At 40.0% G+C, this 17,276-nt stretch overlaps 2 protein-coding genes across 2 annotated transcripts in view; one reads left to right on the forward strand and one right to left on the reverse strand.

Annotated features, from left to right (window-relative positions):
- The window catches only part of LOC140936593 (uncharacterized), a 167,774-nt gene that overhangs the window by 65,553 nt on the left and 84,945 nt on the right, over window positions 1–17,276 (reverse strand). The window contains exons 66-81 of the mRNA XM_073386122.1: window positions 15,968–16,525; window positions 14,884–15,438; window positions 14,082–14,642; window positions 13,008–13,565; window positions 9,777–10,328; window positions 9,014–9,571; window positions 8,483–8,691; window positions 7,987–8,335; window positions 7,165–7,451; window positions 6,250–6,517; window positions 4,700–5,257; window positions 3,566–4,123; window positions 2,880–3,202; window positions 1,749–1,980; window positions 827–1,230; window positions 47–188 (exon numbers count right to left, since the gene is read on the reverse strand). Of these exons, the coding sequence (XP_073242223.1) occupies window positions 47–188; window positions 827–1,230; window positions 1,749–1,980; window positions 2,880–3,202; window positions 3,566–4,123; window positions 4,700–5,257; window positions 6,250–6,517; window positions 7,165–7,451; window positions 7,987–8,335; window positions 8,483–8,691; window positions 9,014–9,571; window positions 9,777–10,328; window positions 13,008–13,565; window positions 14,082–14,642; window positions 14,884–15,438; window positions 15,968–16,525 (6,672 nt within the window). The remainder of the gene's footprint in view (window positions 1–46; window positions 189–826; window positions 1,231–1,748; window positions 1,981–2,879; window positions 3,203–3,565; window positions 4,124–4,699; window positions 5,258–6,249; window positions 6,518–7,164; window positions 7,452–7,986; window positions 8,336–8,482; window positions 8,692–9,013; window positions 9,572–9,776; window positions 10,329–13,007; window positions 13,566–14,081; window positions 14,643–14,883; window positions 15,439–15,967; window positions 16,526–17,276) is intronic.
- LOC140943368 (protein LZIC-like) overlaps window positions 1–17,276 on the forward strand; it is a 296,884-nt gene that overhangs the window by 26,354 nt on the left and 253,254 nt on the right. The window lies entirely within an intron of this gene.

Consider the following 17,276-nt stretch of genomic DNA (forward strand, 5'->3'; position numbering starts at 1 on the left):
TCTGTGTTGGACAAATAGTTTGAAGTACTAACTAATTCTTCGTTACCTTTGACAATAATCTTGACAATTTTCTTTCCCAAAGCTTTAGCCCCTTCACTCTTTGAAGACTTAATCAGGTTCTTTCGGTTTGTTGTGGCTTTCTCTAGTTCATTAGGATCTGCGTCAGTGCCAATAGCTACAGAGATAACCTTAAGAAAAAAATAGGAAATGAAATCTGGCTCATGAAAAGGCCATATTGTTTCATAAATATACAAGAGTCATTATAAGAGGACTCTGATACATGCATTTTTAATGAAGCCTAGTCTGGTTTTTCTGAGCATAGATGGTAAGAAAGGTTTCATATGATCTGTGATGGTCTTAAATGTTTTCACACGTCCACGACGATTTGACGCAGACCGATCGCTTAACGTGTTCCAAACCGTCTCAGACCGTTAAAGGTTATATGAAAATATCCAACTGAACCATCCTTTATGATGCAGTCGTGACAATAGGAAATACACTCAAAATTAGAGTAAACTTCAAATTAATTATTTGGGACTAGATCGCTGTATCCCGCAACTCAAGCGTTTTTATTACTAATAGTATAATTCACTCCCATTTGTTGGATGATGCTGTTCATATGGGGTATGAATGTAGGATGTCTGGACGAGCAACTAGAAGGTCATAGGTTCGAGCCCTTTCAGGAGAAATAGTTTTTGTTTCTTCCAAGTCGTGTGTGTTACTGACCGAAAAACATAATTTCGCAATATCCTGCTAACTGCCTCAACGTAGTAAGTCCGACTCCAAGGTCATGAATGGCATTGGGGTAACAAACATCGAAACCAACCTTAATTTCTTCCTTCTCTAAAGCCTCTCCACCTTGTGTAATCTCTTCACCACCGTTACTTGATTTTGTATCCATGATAACTACCAGGAATTTCTTGGCCTCCGGTCTGTCTGATGCTTTGCTAAACACATCCTTTGCTTTTAACAAGGCTTCTTTTAGATTTGGCACTCCGGAGGGACGGCTTAATAGATCAACTTCGTCTCTTAGCTCGTCGACTGTCCGCATGTCTTGGAAGCTTATGTCCTCGGATGCCGATGAACCAAACGTGATAAACGCGTACCTAATTCTATCAGCTCCGTAATAGGTAACAATATAATCGATGGCATCTTTGATTTTCTGGAACGTTTCTGCTGCACCTGCTGCATTAGAACTGATGGCAAAGGCCAAATCAACCATTGGAATAGCTAAAAACAACAGAAATCACACATTATGCCCTAAATAAGTTGTTAAGCCAGGACACGCAGATTGACATAGTAGACGTTAATATCACTGACATTGGGGACGTGATCTTTGTTAGGTTATACTCCCATTCCAAACCTCACACAAGCCAAGAAAGGCCGCCCAAAGAAAACAGGGTACACTTCCCCTGCTCTTTTCGAACAGCTGTGTGCGTCGTTTTACATCCACGTGCATTGTGTTATTCACAGTCTACATATTTGCCAAGGGCAGGGTTTTAATCGCGTTCGCGTCTGATTTTTCTCTATTATCTAAGTTGAAAACACAGCTCCGGGAATAAAATAAATTACTTAGGTTAAGAGATTGTTTTCACAAAACGTTCTCGTGTCGTAAAAGAACGGTTGGGCCTTTCTGCAGAAAAACTGTCCCAAAATAGCCGGCCCTGAAGGAAGTTTGAAAGAAAGTGAATCCAAAGAAACCCAGGGTTAGCGCCAACTGGTCAATGAGCCACTAGTCCCAGTCCTACCTTTTCTCACTTTGTCCATGATTTTTCCGGCAACCGAATTCGTGTTGTTGGACAGGTCCACTAGGATCAAGTTTCCTGAGTGCGGTGTTATTTGAGACAGTTCATTTCTATCAGCTTCGCTTCCGAACGAAACAGGAATAACCTCTACGTCATCTTCCCACAATGACTTGGCATTGATCTTCACTTGCTTGTGATCGCTAGCAGATCGCTTGTCCATAATTACCACCAGTACCTAAAAGAGAGAAAATGATGAAAGGCAACACTGCAAAGATATTCAAGGAAGACACAGTGACCGTCAAAACAGCTCGATGCGAAAACGAGAGGGAGATGTGAGAAATACAAATTCACATAAATATGATATACAACTATCCCTCGAAGGGGAGGTGAACGGGAGATATATATCTTACGCTATGCACCTACCCAGAGGGGGGTAGTTGTTTTAGTATTTACTAAATAATTGGATAATAATCAACAGGTACCCTTTGTAATAAAGGACGTCGCTTTGTAAGAGCTTTGTTAACGTTTTAATACACAGTGATTCGGGGATTTGTCGAGTGTATTTTCTCACATTTAATAGACGGTAAGAGTTACGGGAGCCAGTCTGGACGAGCGAAAATTCTTTCCACTGAATTAGTTAACACTAAAAATGCACATTTCGAAGTTATCCCTTGCAGAAAATATCTACTCATTTTTCAATCCAACTTACCAACGACATTGGACAACAATAGAGAAGAGAAGTCATGACGTCGCAAAAAATAAATTGTGAAATTGTGGGATAGGTTTGCAAATCCAGAAATTGTAAGATATAAAAGGAAACGTTACGATCCAAGCCAATTTTAGAGAAATTTGTGAGGAGTTATCAGAGCTTAAAGGTGCTTATATCTGCCCGGAAATTTGCACTAACGAGCTCATTTTTGGCAAGGCTTGTTTTCCATCTTGTTCTTTCTGAATAAGCAATCCAATCCCATAAATTTTTGTGACGCCACACTTCTTCTCTCTATTTGAACAAAAACTCTCAAATCTTCAAACCCTCCTTACGTCAATGTCGTTAAAAATCTTATTCAAGAAAACACCGAACTGGACGATACATCTTGACGAATTTCAAATATTAAAAAGACGGAGCTCTCTGACCTTTTTAGCAGTCTCTCTCTCATCCTCCTCGAATAATTGTGCAGCTATTTGCAGAGCTTTGTCTAAGGCAGCGCCATCGGTTGCCCTGCCTGTGGCATCAATGACAGCTTTTAACTGGCTGTAACTTTCAAACGTCTGAGAGAATCGCAGCTCTACTGAAGGATCTCCTCCAAATACGATGAGGCTGTAGTGAATCCTCTCCTTACCATATTCATCCACCATCGTTTTGATGATATCCTTCATCTTCTGGAACTTTTCATTGGCATTAGACGACACCGCACTGATTGCAAAAACTAAGTTCACCACAGGTACCGATGGCAGGTCTGTGAACCCAAACAAAAATTTAAATTACGGAGCTATATTCTCCATCACCTACATTTTTTACAGTCAAAAAGAGCTTTCGGAACCCATCTGGATTCCTTCACCAGCTACCGGACGGGTTCGGATACGTTCCGAAAGCTCTTTCAAGAAACTGATGGTGATGAAGTATTTTGCTCTTTAACATCAGGTCTCAACATTCGAATCCTTCTTTCTTTCAAAAACAATAATGATAAAAAACAAACAGTCAGTTGAACTCCTATAATTGTCTTACTGGGCGCCCTGTGTTTGACGTCACCAACGCTATTGTTTTCTTGAAATTGTTTGACCTTGAAGAATTTTCTTTCGTTGGTTAGAGGGGTACTCACTCTTTAATGCCTTTCTCATGATTTCCTCTCCCAGTCGCTGTGGATCCTCATCTACAGTAGCAGTCACCATGAACTTCATATTTGTCGTAGTCTTCTCCAATTCAGATAGATTAGCTTCCAACCCAATTCCAACTGGTACGACTTTGATATTATCATCCTCAAGAGATTTGGCGGAATCCACCACCAAAATATCGACACTACTCGACTTCTTATCCATTATCAACACAAGTACCTTTTTGGCTCCAGGTCTGTGAGCAGCCTGTTTGAACATCATTTTTGCCTCAATAAAAGCTGCTTCTAAATCGGGGCCGCCAGACGGTTTAGTTATTTCCCCTAAAGCCTTTTCCAGTTCTTCAGTACCTGGCCGATCCGAGGTAAAGTTAACCTGTCTGTTGACGGAGTCCCCGAAAGTGAGTAAAGCATAACGAATGTTGCTTGTTTCGAAGCGCGATGCAATGGAGCGTATTGCTTCTTTCATGAGTTGAAACACTTTGGCTGCATCCTGTGACGAAGCGCTAATTGCAAAGCCTAGATCCAAAAGTGGAATGGATGCAGTTTCTAGAATAATGAAATAAATATGGATATAAGTATTGAAAACATATGGCTGTCTTATCCCTTTCATACCTAGAACACGACATGGCGAGTTGATTTTCTACGCTAACATATTGTTCTGTGGACAAAATTCTACGGTGTTACTACTCAAATGAACCTCTTTGACAACAGTCAAGAGTCTGTGGATAAAAAAGTATGGTGTTACCGTTGAAACGGAACTTCTTTTTGGCAAACTTTCACATGAAACCGTTTATTTAGTATGTAGTTCTAGCTCAACTTTTGAGTCTATAGATAAAATCCTATGATGTTAACATTTAAATAGAACGTCTTAAATAGAACGTTTGTTGAGTATAGTGCTACTAATTCATTAAGTAAAGTATTCCTCTCTAAGAACATGCAGCAGGAGCTTACATGGAGCTTAAAATATTTCTCCGAGATCCAGATGTGCTTAAGCAACATGATACTCTGAACAATATACCTTGAGGGAAATACAATTGTTGATTAAATATAATAATCCTGGATTAGCATTTATTAGCCTTAACACGAACCGGACACAGTTCTCTTGCAATTTTATTCTCTTACCATTTAATGCCCGGTCCATAATATCTTCAGCGATTTCCTCTGGGCTTTCATCACCAGCTGGTGTTAGCACATCACCTTCAACCAACGTGGTAGCAAGAAGCTCCGATCTGTCAGCCTGATCGATGCCAACGGGTATTACTCTAATATTAGCCTCTTCTACAACATTTACCGCATCCTCGATGTCTTTTTCACTGCCACTTGACTTGCTATCGATAACCACAACTAAGATCTTTTTCGCGTTGGGGCGACCACCGTTTTTCTCGCTAAATATCGACGGGGATTCTTTCAGCGCTTGTGCCAAGTTCGAGCTTCCTCTTACATCAGGAACTGAATCGACGTACAGCATGAACTGAGCGTTGCTATCTAGCGGCAGGTTAAACTTCAAAGTAATGTTCAGCTTTTCCCCCAAAGTGGCCATGCTGTACTGAATTTTGTTTATTCCATACGTTTCCACAATTTCTTTGATTATCTCCTTGATTTTCTTCAAATTGTCTTCAAAGTTGAGTGAGGAGGCACTTACAGCAAAACCCAGATCTATTTCTGGAATCCTTTGTTTTTCTGCGGAAAAAAAAAATCCGAATTGTGGAGGGTGGAAAACTCTTCACAGTCTGTTCCTTAAGTGAATACTCAAAGGGACAATCTAACTAGGATACATTACTAAGTCACTACTTAGTGCCTTTACACATGTATAAAATGCTCCATTAGAGATATCAAGCAAATTTATTAGGGAGCATTAACCATAATATTTTTTGCTAACTTTTGTAGACATAGCATTAAAAGTTGAAAAAATGACCCATTTTGCTTCAGGTTTTAATCCGTCTCCACCCTTGTCATCCGCGGTGAATGACGACAGGAAACAGTTTCACTACCTAAATATGGTGTTAAACAACAAAATCGGATCCTTTCTTTTTTTAATTCAACTGATGCGAAGATACATTTTAGCTTTTTCAAAGGATATCCAAAAGTGCAACAGAGCCCTTTAGCACTATTCTAGGCTCTAATACGATAAATGAGCCGAACAAAAATGAGTCATTTGAGCCCCACCATAACAACAACAGCTGACAGCATTACACATTACGCGATGAAAACTAATTTCAAATCTACAAGCCCATTTTTTCAAAGACGACTAGCGGTAATGCAGGGTTGATTCCCATGACAGTTCGAATGCTCCGTTAGAAGATAAGCTAGGAATTCAGTTCTGTTTTCAAGGCACAAAAAGTGGTCGACTAAACTAGCGATCGCCTGTTCAAGGATGACGATGAACGATAACGATTACTATACGCTCAAGACTGGAAAGTACAACACACTTTACGATTTCAACATCTCGCCTAGATATGATTTCGCCTAGAACTTGCATCGTTGCAACGTCTGGAAAACTCTTCTCGTTAAAAGTATCAATAAAGCAAGATCCCGAAGATAAGTGAAAAGTAAAACTGACTTTTAGAAGAATTACATGTACACACTAAAAAACACGTTTTCAGGGGGGAAGTCGAGCCTTCAGCATGCGCAACATCATCGATTATTCTGCATTACAGAAACACGTCGTTCACCTTTAAGCCCAGTCTGCAAAATTTTCACTGCTATTTTGTAGGGATTTTCGTCATTGTCAGTCTCTATGATATCGTCCAGCCACGGTGTTGTCTTCTGCAACTCATTCAAATCAGCACCGTCACCCACAGCCACGGGTATAACTCTGATATTCTCCATCTCCATCTCTCTTCCTTCCTTTGTGACATTACTGAGATCGCTAGACGATGTTTCGTCTGTGATCACAACTAATATCTTCTTCGCGTTGGGACGGCCTTCTTCACTAAATTCCTAGAAAAGCAAGATGCAATGTGGATAAGTGACCAGCGTCCCAGTGACGACGGCAGGCAATTCATATCCAAATGAAAAATTAATTTCGTCCAGAAGTACACAACTAACTATCAATATACCCTGTACTCTTCTACAATAGATTCTGCTCTACTTTAATGAGTCAAAGGAATCCGGTGAATCAACAGAACGTCTCTTAACGTTTTCAACGACACATGGGATGAAGGGATAACCAAAGTGAAATCCGGTAGGGAAGCGCCATAAACACGGCTTACAATTTCTTTGTAAAATCCGATTCACTTGATTAGCGATTATGTTTTGCGTGCGTGCGAGCTTGAGAGAAACTAATTACAGCAGTGAACAGCAGTGTAAAATAAATTAGTGACTGATGCACAGAAGTGGTAAGGCGTTAAATGAGCACGAGGTGATAGTCAGAGACAAATATCGTCGGCATTCACCAATGGGCAAAAAGGAAACGCTCACTTGGTCGATGAGAAGGCATAATTCATCTTCTTTATCTCACATGTAAATGGTAAGAAGTTCACCCGCCAACACATTATCCGTATATGATTTTTGATCATTAAGTAGGTAGTAATCTAAAGAAGGTTAACCTTGATTGATCTTATAGGTTGTCCCTGATATTACTTTACCTCTCTAGCCAGTTGAAGAGCCTTGGTCAGCGAGGCACCACTTGCACTTCTCATTGCACTGACAATATCTGTGAGAGCTTCATCTGAGGGAAAGCTGGTCTTGAAACTTACTTCAAGTGCTGGCTCCTCTCCATACACTATCACTGCATACAAAATGTCTCCAGTGCCGTATTTGTCAATCATTGCATTGATGATCTTTTTCATCTGCTTGTAGTTTTCGTCGCCATCTAGCTGTGCTGTAGCGCTAATTGCGAATATCATGTCAATCTCCGGAAGGTCAACAACGTCTGAAAAGAAAATGAATGATTGGTTAAGCTTTGAAATCGTTAAAGAGGGACAAGAACAGCAGTGGTTCACTGATAATCTCTCGCGAAGAAACAAGCGACAGTTGCAAACGAAGAATCAAGTGGGGCGGTCATGCAGGGCTTCCGTAAAATTTGTTGTCATTGCCTCTCACAACTATAATGGAGGATATGATAAATAATGCGGAAGTGTACATCGTGATTATCTCACTTAGAGCGACTTGCAATGTTTTACCTTTCAGGCGACCATTTGGTTCTGCCATAACAACGATTGACGGCATGGTAGTTAACTGGACTTACATGTATGAGAGGGCATGAGGCAAGCAAGTACAGAATTCGTGTCAGGTCGAACATAAAATATCATGTTTGTTATACACCTTCATGGCGGCTACTGCACTACAAAAAAGCGCACAAGTGACAACAGAGTTCAAGTTCTGTTTTGATGACAGGCACAGTAAGTTGCCACATATTTATCTTGTAAAAGTCAAACTAGCATAAATCGTAATTCAAAGCCTCATACCAGATATAACTTTATCCATTATATCCTTTGCAAGCTTGGTGGGTGTTATAGTTTTAGCTGCTTTCACAAAGTTAGTTTCCGTTGAAGTGATATTCTTCAGTGTTTCTACATCTGCCTCGGGTCCAACAGCCACCGACACTACTTTAACCTTGTCCCTCTCCAAAGGTTTCAACGCCTCCTGGATATCATCGCGCGTATCAATGGGTTTCTTGTCCATAATTACCACCAGCACTTTCTTAGCATTTGGACGAGTTGAAAATTTATCAAAGACCGCCTTCGCTGCTTCTAAAGCCTTCTGAAGGTCGGGTTCTCCAGTTTGACGAGACACGGAGCTCAAAAGTGTTCTTATCTTAAACGAAAAAAAGGTAAAAATATAATATTAATTACGATGAATGGCATCAAAGATAAAATTTAATCCTCAGCCTCAAAAGTTGCACCTGCATTACACGCCTTCATAACTCACTGTGGAGATGAAAAGATTTGTCTTTTAACCTACCGCGTTATCATCTGGGAAAGCTCGTTCAAAGTTAAGAGATGATATCGTTGTATCTCCGAAAACCAGCAATCCATAACGTAGTTTTCCTGTCTTATACTCCTGCATGATCTGTTTTATCGTGTCTTTCATTCGCTGAAACGTTGTCTCAGCATCTGCAGCAGCCGAACTGATAGCAAATGCCAAATCAATCTCGTCAAGCTTGGCGTTTTCTATAAATAGAAACAAATAGTTATCAACATAAATTATACGTAACTAGCATGCGCGTTACATTGGGAAGTGAAAGCATCCTCTTAGACGGCAGAGAAAACTTCTCGAAGTAAGTGTACTGGAGCCCTTAGAAAACATAACGCGATTATTCTAATTCGCTAAATGTGGACATGTAGGCGATTTGTTAGAGTTGAATGATGAGTTGCTGTACAGAGAACGACAGAAATGTTCCTGAAAGTGTGGTGCACGTCCAGAGTTGTCGAAGTTGCTTAAGGTGTCCTTTCGGGTAACAAGTGACAAGAAACATAAGCTTGGAACACTTACTGTCCAAGAGCCGTTTCATTACTTCCTCTGCGATCTTGGCTGGAGATGATGAATCGGTGGTGTTTATGACATCCCCTTCTATATCAGTGACGTCACCCAGCTCGCCATCAACTTCTTCTCCAAGTGCAATGCCAATTACGCGGATGTCCTTCTCGTCGAGTATCTCCGCCGCTTTCTTGACGTCATGAGCCAAGCTATCCGATTTCTTATCCGTTATCACCACCAAAACTTTCACAGCATCATCTCTGGCACCGTTTGACACTTTGAAGAGATCCCCTGCACCTTCCAAAGCTTTGTCAAGGGATGCTGTTCCAGGATTCTGTGGGATGTTCTCCACAGATTGTTTTAGCACCTCGTCAGAGTTTGCTGAGTCGCTAAAGCGAACACGGATTGTTGGAGTTGACCCAAATGTCAGGACACTGTAGGCTATTCTGTGAGATCCATACTTATCGATAAAAGTCTTGATTACTTCCTGCATTTTTCTGAAATGTTGTTTTGCGTTCGCTGCAGTTGCACTGATTGCAAATCCCAAGTCAACAACTGGAATGGCAGGATTCTCTACAATCAAATTGCAACAAAAAGAATCAATTCAATTGTAAGGAATTCACCGTCAACACAATTGAATTTTACATTGACGCAAACAAGAAAGCAATTTAGAAATATACATTAATGAACTGCAGATTTCAGATTACCCAAGAAGGGTGGATGGACGCCGTGGATTGATATACACACATAGCTGGTATATAGCACTTTTCTTTCATACCTTCAGCAACTTTGTCGACTATGTCTTTAGCAACGTTCTTTGGATCACTGGTCTCATTGGCCTGAATAACATTTGCTTTGTTTGTAGTGGTAGCTGCCATTTCATCTGGTTCTGCGTCCTTACCAAACGCCACCGGGATAACCTTAATGCCGTCTTCTTCTAACTTGCCAGCAGCCTTCTTTACATCATTGACACTACTGTCGGGTTTTTGGTCCACTACAACGATCACCACCTTCTTTGTATTTGAACGACCCCCTTCATCAAAGGCATCTTTGGCTTTCTGCAATGCAGCGTCAAGAGACACCCCGCTACTAGGCCTGGGGAGAAGCTCTATAAAACGCCTCAAGTTATCTTCGGTAAACTGTTGATTAAACCTGATCCTGATTGTGGGATCTCGACCAAAAAGTATAACACTGTAGTATACTCGCTGGACGCCGGACATTGCAATCACTTCCTGGATGATCTCCTTAATCTTTGCAAAATTTACTCCTGCATTAGGAGAGGTGGCGCTTATGACAACGGCGAGGTCCATGTCTGCTACAAATGGTAAATCTGATGACAAAAAACCGAGAACGAATTATAAAAGGAAAAGAAATATTTGCTATAGTCATGTGAGAAGAGAAGACATGAGCTTTGCAACGTCACAGTGAAGAAACAATGATGGGTTAAATTAGGTCATCAACCAGCGGTGACTAGGAAATTGTCTGATTGCTTATGGACGTGACGGGAGGAGAATGAAGAAACGTTATCTATTCCATGAAGAACACAGAAGAACGTGAATGTAAAGAAGATCATCAAAGCTAAATAATGAAACTTTTGCAGTTGCGAAAAGCCTGCCGGGATTTGAACCCTGGCCCCTCCAAACCAGTGCAGCCCTCCGGTGCAGCCCTCTGGCCAAACAAGGTAGCAAGCCAACGGAAAGCTGGTCATTAAGGTGACTCGACCCAGTTTTTTTGGGGGGGTACCCTCCTACTTTGAAGTTCTCTGGTATCCCCACCTTTACTTTTATCGTAAGTCTAACACATAGAATGGATAACATATAGATCAATCTACAATATAACATAAAATATTTGGCGATCGGAGTAAATGTCACGTGGTTATAATGCCACGCCCCTTTGAGGTCTGAGTCGAAAATCTGCTGTTGCAGGCATTTTTTCGTGAAAATCTCTCGGCTACACATAGCGCGCATTAGTGCCTTGCGCTGAACAGAGTTTCACCAAAATCGCAAAGACCCAATTCGAGAAATTCAGCGGTTTCCAAATTTAGGTCATAATTTATGCGAAAATGATAAACAAACTTTACACGGATTATATCTAATAAACTATGAGATTCATCTCTTTATTTTGGGCATTGTTATAACAGATGGGTCCTTGCAAGTCAGCAAAACAATTTAGGGCCTTGTAAATGCGCGCGATTTCGAGCAAAGCAAACATATAGAAATTATAGTTTTCGCTATTTGTTAACGCTTGTCAGCGTTTAAGAGTCTTTCTCAAGAAAAAAGCATTTTCTTAAAAATTCGTATTTTTTTTTCCTTCAAATTTTTCAGTGCCACAATTGATTAACCAACTACCCGGACTCTGAATTTCATGGTCATTGAAAAACTGTGAAATTACCTTCTATAAGCCCAAACTTGAGTAAACATTGAAGATTTTTAGCGTTTTGGCTGAGTTTGTGCTTTGGGAGTTGTCTATTGTTTCTAGTCTGTCATTATACAGCATTCTTGTTCAGCACGCGTGCAATGACCACGCTTGGCTGACTTCCGAATTCTCACCGAGATATTCCCGTCACGAGTTGGTTTAATTATTGGCTTGCAATAAACATATGAAAAAATGATATTTTTTTAATAGTAAGTAGATTTAGTGTGTAGCACTTCTAGATTTTTTTGCAAAGGCACAAGAAGCACGAGAATTGATTAAAAATTATGAGTTAAACCTGTATGTATCACGCGATGGCCTGTCTCACTGTACCAAACTGATCATATCTCGGTGAGCATTCGGAAGTCAGCCAAGCGCGGTCATTGCACGCGTGCTGAACAAGAATGCTGTATAATGACAGACTAGAAACAATAGACAACTCCCAAAGCACAAACTCAGCCAAAACGCTAAAAATCTTCAATGTTTACTCAAGTTTGGGCTTATAGAAGGTAATTTCACAGTTTTTCAATGACCATGAAATTCAGAGTCCGGGTAGTTAGTTAATCAATTGTGGCCCTGAAAAAATTTGAAGGAAAAAAAAATACGAATTTTTAAGAAAATGCTTTTTTCGTGAGAAAGACTCTTAAACGCTAACAAACGTCAACAAATAGCGAAAACTATAATTTCTATATGTTTGCTTTGCTCGAAATCGCGCGCATTTACAAGGCCCTAAATTGTTTTGCTGACTTGCAAGGACCCATCTGTTATAACGATGCCCAAAATAAAGAGATGAATCTCATAGTTTATTAGATATAATCCGTGTAAAGTTTGTTTATCATTTTCGCATAAATTATGACCTAAATTTGGAAACCGCTGAATTTCTCGAATTGGGTCTTTGCGATTTTGGTGAAACTCTGTTCAGCGCAAGGCACTAATGCGCGCTATGTGTAGCCGAGAGATTTTCACGAAAAAATGCCTGCAACAGCAGATTTTCGACTCAGACCTCAAAGGGGCGTGGCATTATAACCACGTGACATTTACTCCGATCGCCAAATATTTTATGTTATATTGTAGATTGATCTATATGTTATCCATTCTATGTGTTAGACTTACGATAAAAGTAAAGGTGGGGATACCAGAGAGCTTCAAAGTAGGAGGGTACCCCCCAAAAAAAACTGGGTCGAGTCACCTTAAATTGCTTCATAATATACCCGGGAAAGATAAAGATGAATTAATGAATATGTGAATGTCATATCTTTGAACTGCGGGGTAAAGAAATGAGTGTAAAGAAGATTATTAGGCTTTCTTTCCCCAGCTGCATAAGTTGCGTCTTCATTTCTTTATTCCGCAGTTCAATTCTATGAAAATCATACATTCACATTTTACAGTAGGATATGTTAACCAGTAGTAAGCTACAAGCTGCTAAAGAATCATTCCACAATTCCACATGCATTAACCAATGGAAGATGACACGTTTTCACTTTAAATAATAAGTATATGCCAGAAACACAAGTTGATAACATCGAAATCATAGAAATTATTACACCAAAAACACAATACGACAGCCTCTAAAATAAAGCTCATACAACCCCAATACCTTTCAAGACTTTGTCCATTATCTTTTCAGCTGTTGTATCAGGATCCATATCTCTCTTAACCTCAGTCTGGTATCCCTTATTAGAAGCAATTCGCTCAAGTTCAAGAGGATCAGCTGATGAACCAACAGCCACAGTAACAATTTTAACGTCTTCCTCTTCAAGTGGTATTAAAGCTCTTTTCACATCCTCCTCACGACTCGTGGATTTCTGGTCCGTGATCACAACTAGAACTTTCTTGACCCCTGGACGGGCTGGTTCGGATTCGAACAGTTTCTGGGCTGCTTCCAGAGCCCCCTGAAGGTTAGGATCCCCAGAAGGACGTTGAATATAGAGAATTGCAGCCTTCAAGGAGTCGATGTCGGCAGACTCTTGACCAAAACTAAGTCCCCGAACAGCCTCCCTTGCATAGACTACGAGACCAAAGCGAATACGACTGACTCCATACTCTTCAACAATAACATTTATAGTGTCTTTTATGCGCTTAAAGGTGTCCGATGCTGAGACAGCTGTAGCACTTATTAGAAATCCCAAATCAATCTCTGGAATTTGGAGATTTTCTAAACAAAATGAATAAGGGTAAGATTAGTTGTTTCCTACGCTCCTACCTGGCCGGTTATTGACATGTGCTATTTCTGAAAACTTGCAATTAAACACGTATACTTTGTTGCAAACATTGCAAAAGCAAGCTACATACATGACGTTTTTGGACGTCTTTTGTTGGCATGAATTATTTACCATCTGAAAATAACTAACCATCTGAAAACAGCTGTACAATTGCTCATGATCGCTCAAGCTGAAGCTAAACACTAAACACCTCTATTGTAAGTATTAAACGATTATTTTCCAGAGGGGAGATCTTTAAAGGCTATACACATTGCCCAGACAAGTGTATAAGAAGAGCCATTTTGTTATCTGATAACAGTGCCCAGTACTATTTCGAGCTAGAGGTACAAATCAGGAAAAATTTTTTACTTTTTTGGCGTACACCGACAGTTACGGAAAATACCCTTTTAAACGCTTACTCCGTTTAATTAAGGCTTGGAAAAGAAATTCCTCGGAGTTTAAAAACGTACCGTCAAGCATGTTATCAATAATCTTATTAGCAATATCTCTGCCCTTGTCGGTAATATTTGGCTTGATAGCGTCATCTTTAACGGGCACAATTCTTTCCACTTCCTCTTTGCTCTCGTCATCGCCAAAAGTAAGTGCAATGATTCGTATTCCTTCATCTTTCAGTTGTTCAGAGGCTTTCGTAACATCTTCAGCACTACTGTCTGACTCTCTATCGATCAGGACCACAAGAATCTTCTTGGCGTCTGTCCTGACGCCAGAGGCTGGATCAAACAACATTTGGGCTTTACTGAGAGCTCTAGCTAACACAGCACCCTTCAGTGGTTTTGGGATACCATCGATTAAGGCTCTCAAAGCACTGGAATTGTCCCATTTGTCACTGAAGTTAAGATGTACCACGGGCGGATCACCAAATGTTAACAGACTGTAGTGTACCCTTCCCTGAACCCCAAATCTGTCGATGAATTCTTTAACGGTGTCTGTCATCTTCTTGAAGTTTGCATCTGACTGGAAACCTGTAGCACTAATGACAAAAGCGATGTCCATCTTTGGAACATTAAAATCTGAAATATAGGACAAGCGAAAATTGTCCGTTAAAAATAACGATTGAACTAACCGGCGAAAAGCAATCATATGGAGGCAAAAAAAAAAACACAGAAACAACCGCAATGCAAACTCGAGGAAGCAGTTTTCTGTTGGTTGAGAACGTGGAGTGAAATTCACCTCTTGAAAATGTGGCGAGAGTCACTTAAGTTGCATTTCGCTGCAGTTATGTGAGGAGTTTAGGTGCATTTCAAAACATACCTGCTAAGGTTTTGTCCATGATCTCCTTTGCAATACCGTCAGTGTCGTTGTTGTTCAGAGCGTCGATCAAATCATCCTCATCTGCGGTTGTAACCTTGATTTCATCTGGTTGCGCTTCCGGGCCAAAGGCAACCGGTATTACCTTGATTCGGGATTCCCAGAGGCTCTCAGCGGAACTCTTGACATCTTCAATATTACTATCCGACTGTGTGTCTGTCACAAGAATCAATACTCTTTTAGCTTCGGGCCGAGGAGAAGACTCAAAAAGATTTCTGACTGCCTCTAGAGCTCTTTCAAGGTTCGATCCTCCACTGTTTTGAGTTGTGCTTAGAAGTATATTCTTGAGCTGTTCTTCGTTGACAGGTTGAGTGAACCTCACTTTAACCGTTGGCGTGTTTCCAAAAACGACAACACCGTACTGGATTTTCCCCACGCCGTACTTGTCAAGGACCCAGTTAATGATATCTTTCATTTTCATGAAGTTTTCAGCTGAGTCTAAGGCAGCGTTGGCACTGATAGCAAAGGCCAAATCCAAGTCGTCTATTTGTGGAATTACTGCAAGAAAATCAAAAAACTTATATCAACTTTCCTATTCCCATTGGACACATATATATATAGCTTTGCACACTTGGTAGTGCTTCTAAGCTATTTTTCTAAAGAATGATTGCTCGTAAACTCTACATCACCTATCAGAAAAATAGATGGACACTTCTCTATAGAAGGATAAAGAGGGAAAGTAGCTTGAAAAATAAATTAATTAATCATGAAATATAATGTCACTACCTGCACTTTACCTCCAAGCCCCTTTTCGAAGATTTAAGAAATGTCCATGTTAAAAATAATACTGAGGAGGGGAATTATTACTAGGGCACACAGATAAACATGTAATAGTCATAATATAATGATAATTACATGTACTAGACCTGTTATCTGTAGCTAGTCAGCCGTAGTGACGTTTTAATCGTGTGTAAGAAACACGTTTGTGACATAAAATACTATATTTCTTTGGCATTGAAAATGAACGCTTCAAGCGAAGGAAACGCCTTCTTTCTAAAACAACTGATTCTATTTGCGGTGTACCAACCTTCCAACACTTCTTTCATAATTTTGTCTCCCAGGTCATTAGGATCCATATCCTTGCTCGCATTCAGCGGACTACGTTTATCAGGCGTCATCTTTTCAAGCTTCCTTAGGTTTGCTTTCGGACCGACGGCAACTCCAATGACTGTAATTTCGTCCTTCCATAACACCTTAGAAGCCTCCTTGATGTCGGTGGACGTTGTCGGAGACTCACTGTCAGTTAGCACAACTAAAACTTTGTTCGTTTTGGGCCTACCAGAGTCGTTTCTAAAAACATCTTTTGCTTTTTTCAAGAGCTCTTTAAGATCCGGTAATCCGCTGGGTTGGGGCATCCTGTCGACAATTCTGATAAGCTTCTTTACATCCTGAGGGTCCTTTGTAAAAGACACCACGGATGTTTGAGAATCACCAAAGACGATAACGCTGTAACGTATTTTGTCTGGACTGTACTTGTCAACAATGCTTTTCACAGCGTCTTTTAAAAGCTTGAAGGTGTTATCTGCGTCAGAGGCGGCGGTGTTGATGGCAAAGACAATATCAATCTCAGGCGTAACTGGGTAATCTAAGAAAAACATGGCGAAAAAAATTTGTGAACTTTAATATATTGAAGAAATTTTTTTATATACAGATAGCTGCAGCTTTTCTTGACATATAGTAAATATCTGATTTGACTATATATAGATATTAATGGAAACTATTACCTGCAGTGGATATGAGTTAAATGGACCAATAGGCAGCAGTTAAGCGTAGCGGAAAATATAAAATTTTGAAAGGACCAACGTCTGGCTGAGTAAACATATTGTTCGAACAAACCAAACATTACAACTTCACGCCGATTTAAGTGGGTACTCCAAATTTTGGGGTCATCAAGTATTCATATATTCAGGCTATTATTCTTGGCATTGTCGATTACCTTCCTAAGAATCCACGAGCACAATTCCTTTGATTAAGGGGGGATATGTCTCTTTGTTTCGAATTTTGTTGCTTCATTGACTTTTTAATCCCCATTGTTACCTGATGAGTATTAAATCTATCCATCTCCAGTAATTCAATTAACATTCTGTGAGTGTATTAAAAGAAAAACAAGAGCCTGAATATCTGCCAGGCTTGATGTTCTAACAGAACAGAACAGAACAGAACATATATATATAACATGTGTCATGTTATGTTATATAACATATGTCATGTTATGTTATATAACATATGTTATGTTATGTTATATAACATATTTTATATAACATAACATGACAAAGGTCATATAACATAACATATGTTATATAACCTAACATAACATGTGTCATGTTATGTTATAT

The sequence above is a fragment of the Porites lutea genome, chromosome 1 (genome assembly GCF_958299795.1).
Source record: "Porites lutea chromosome 1, jaPorLute2.1, whole genome shotgun sequence".
In the NCBI taxonomy this organism is placed as follows: Eukaryota; Metazoa; Cnidaria; class Anthozoa; order Scleractinia; family Poritidae; genus Porites; species Porites lutea.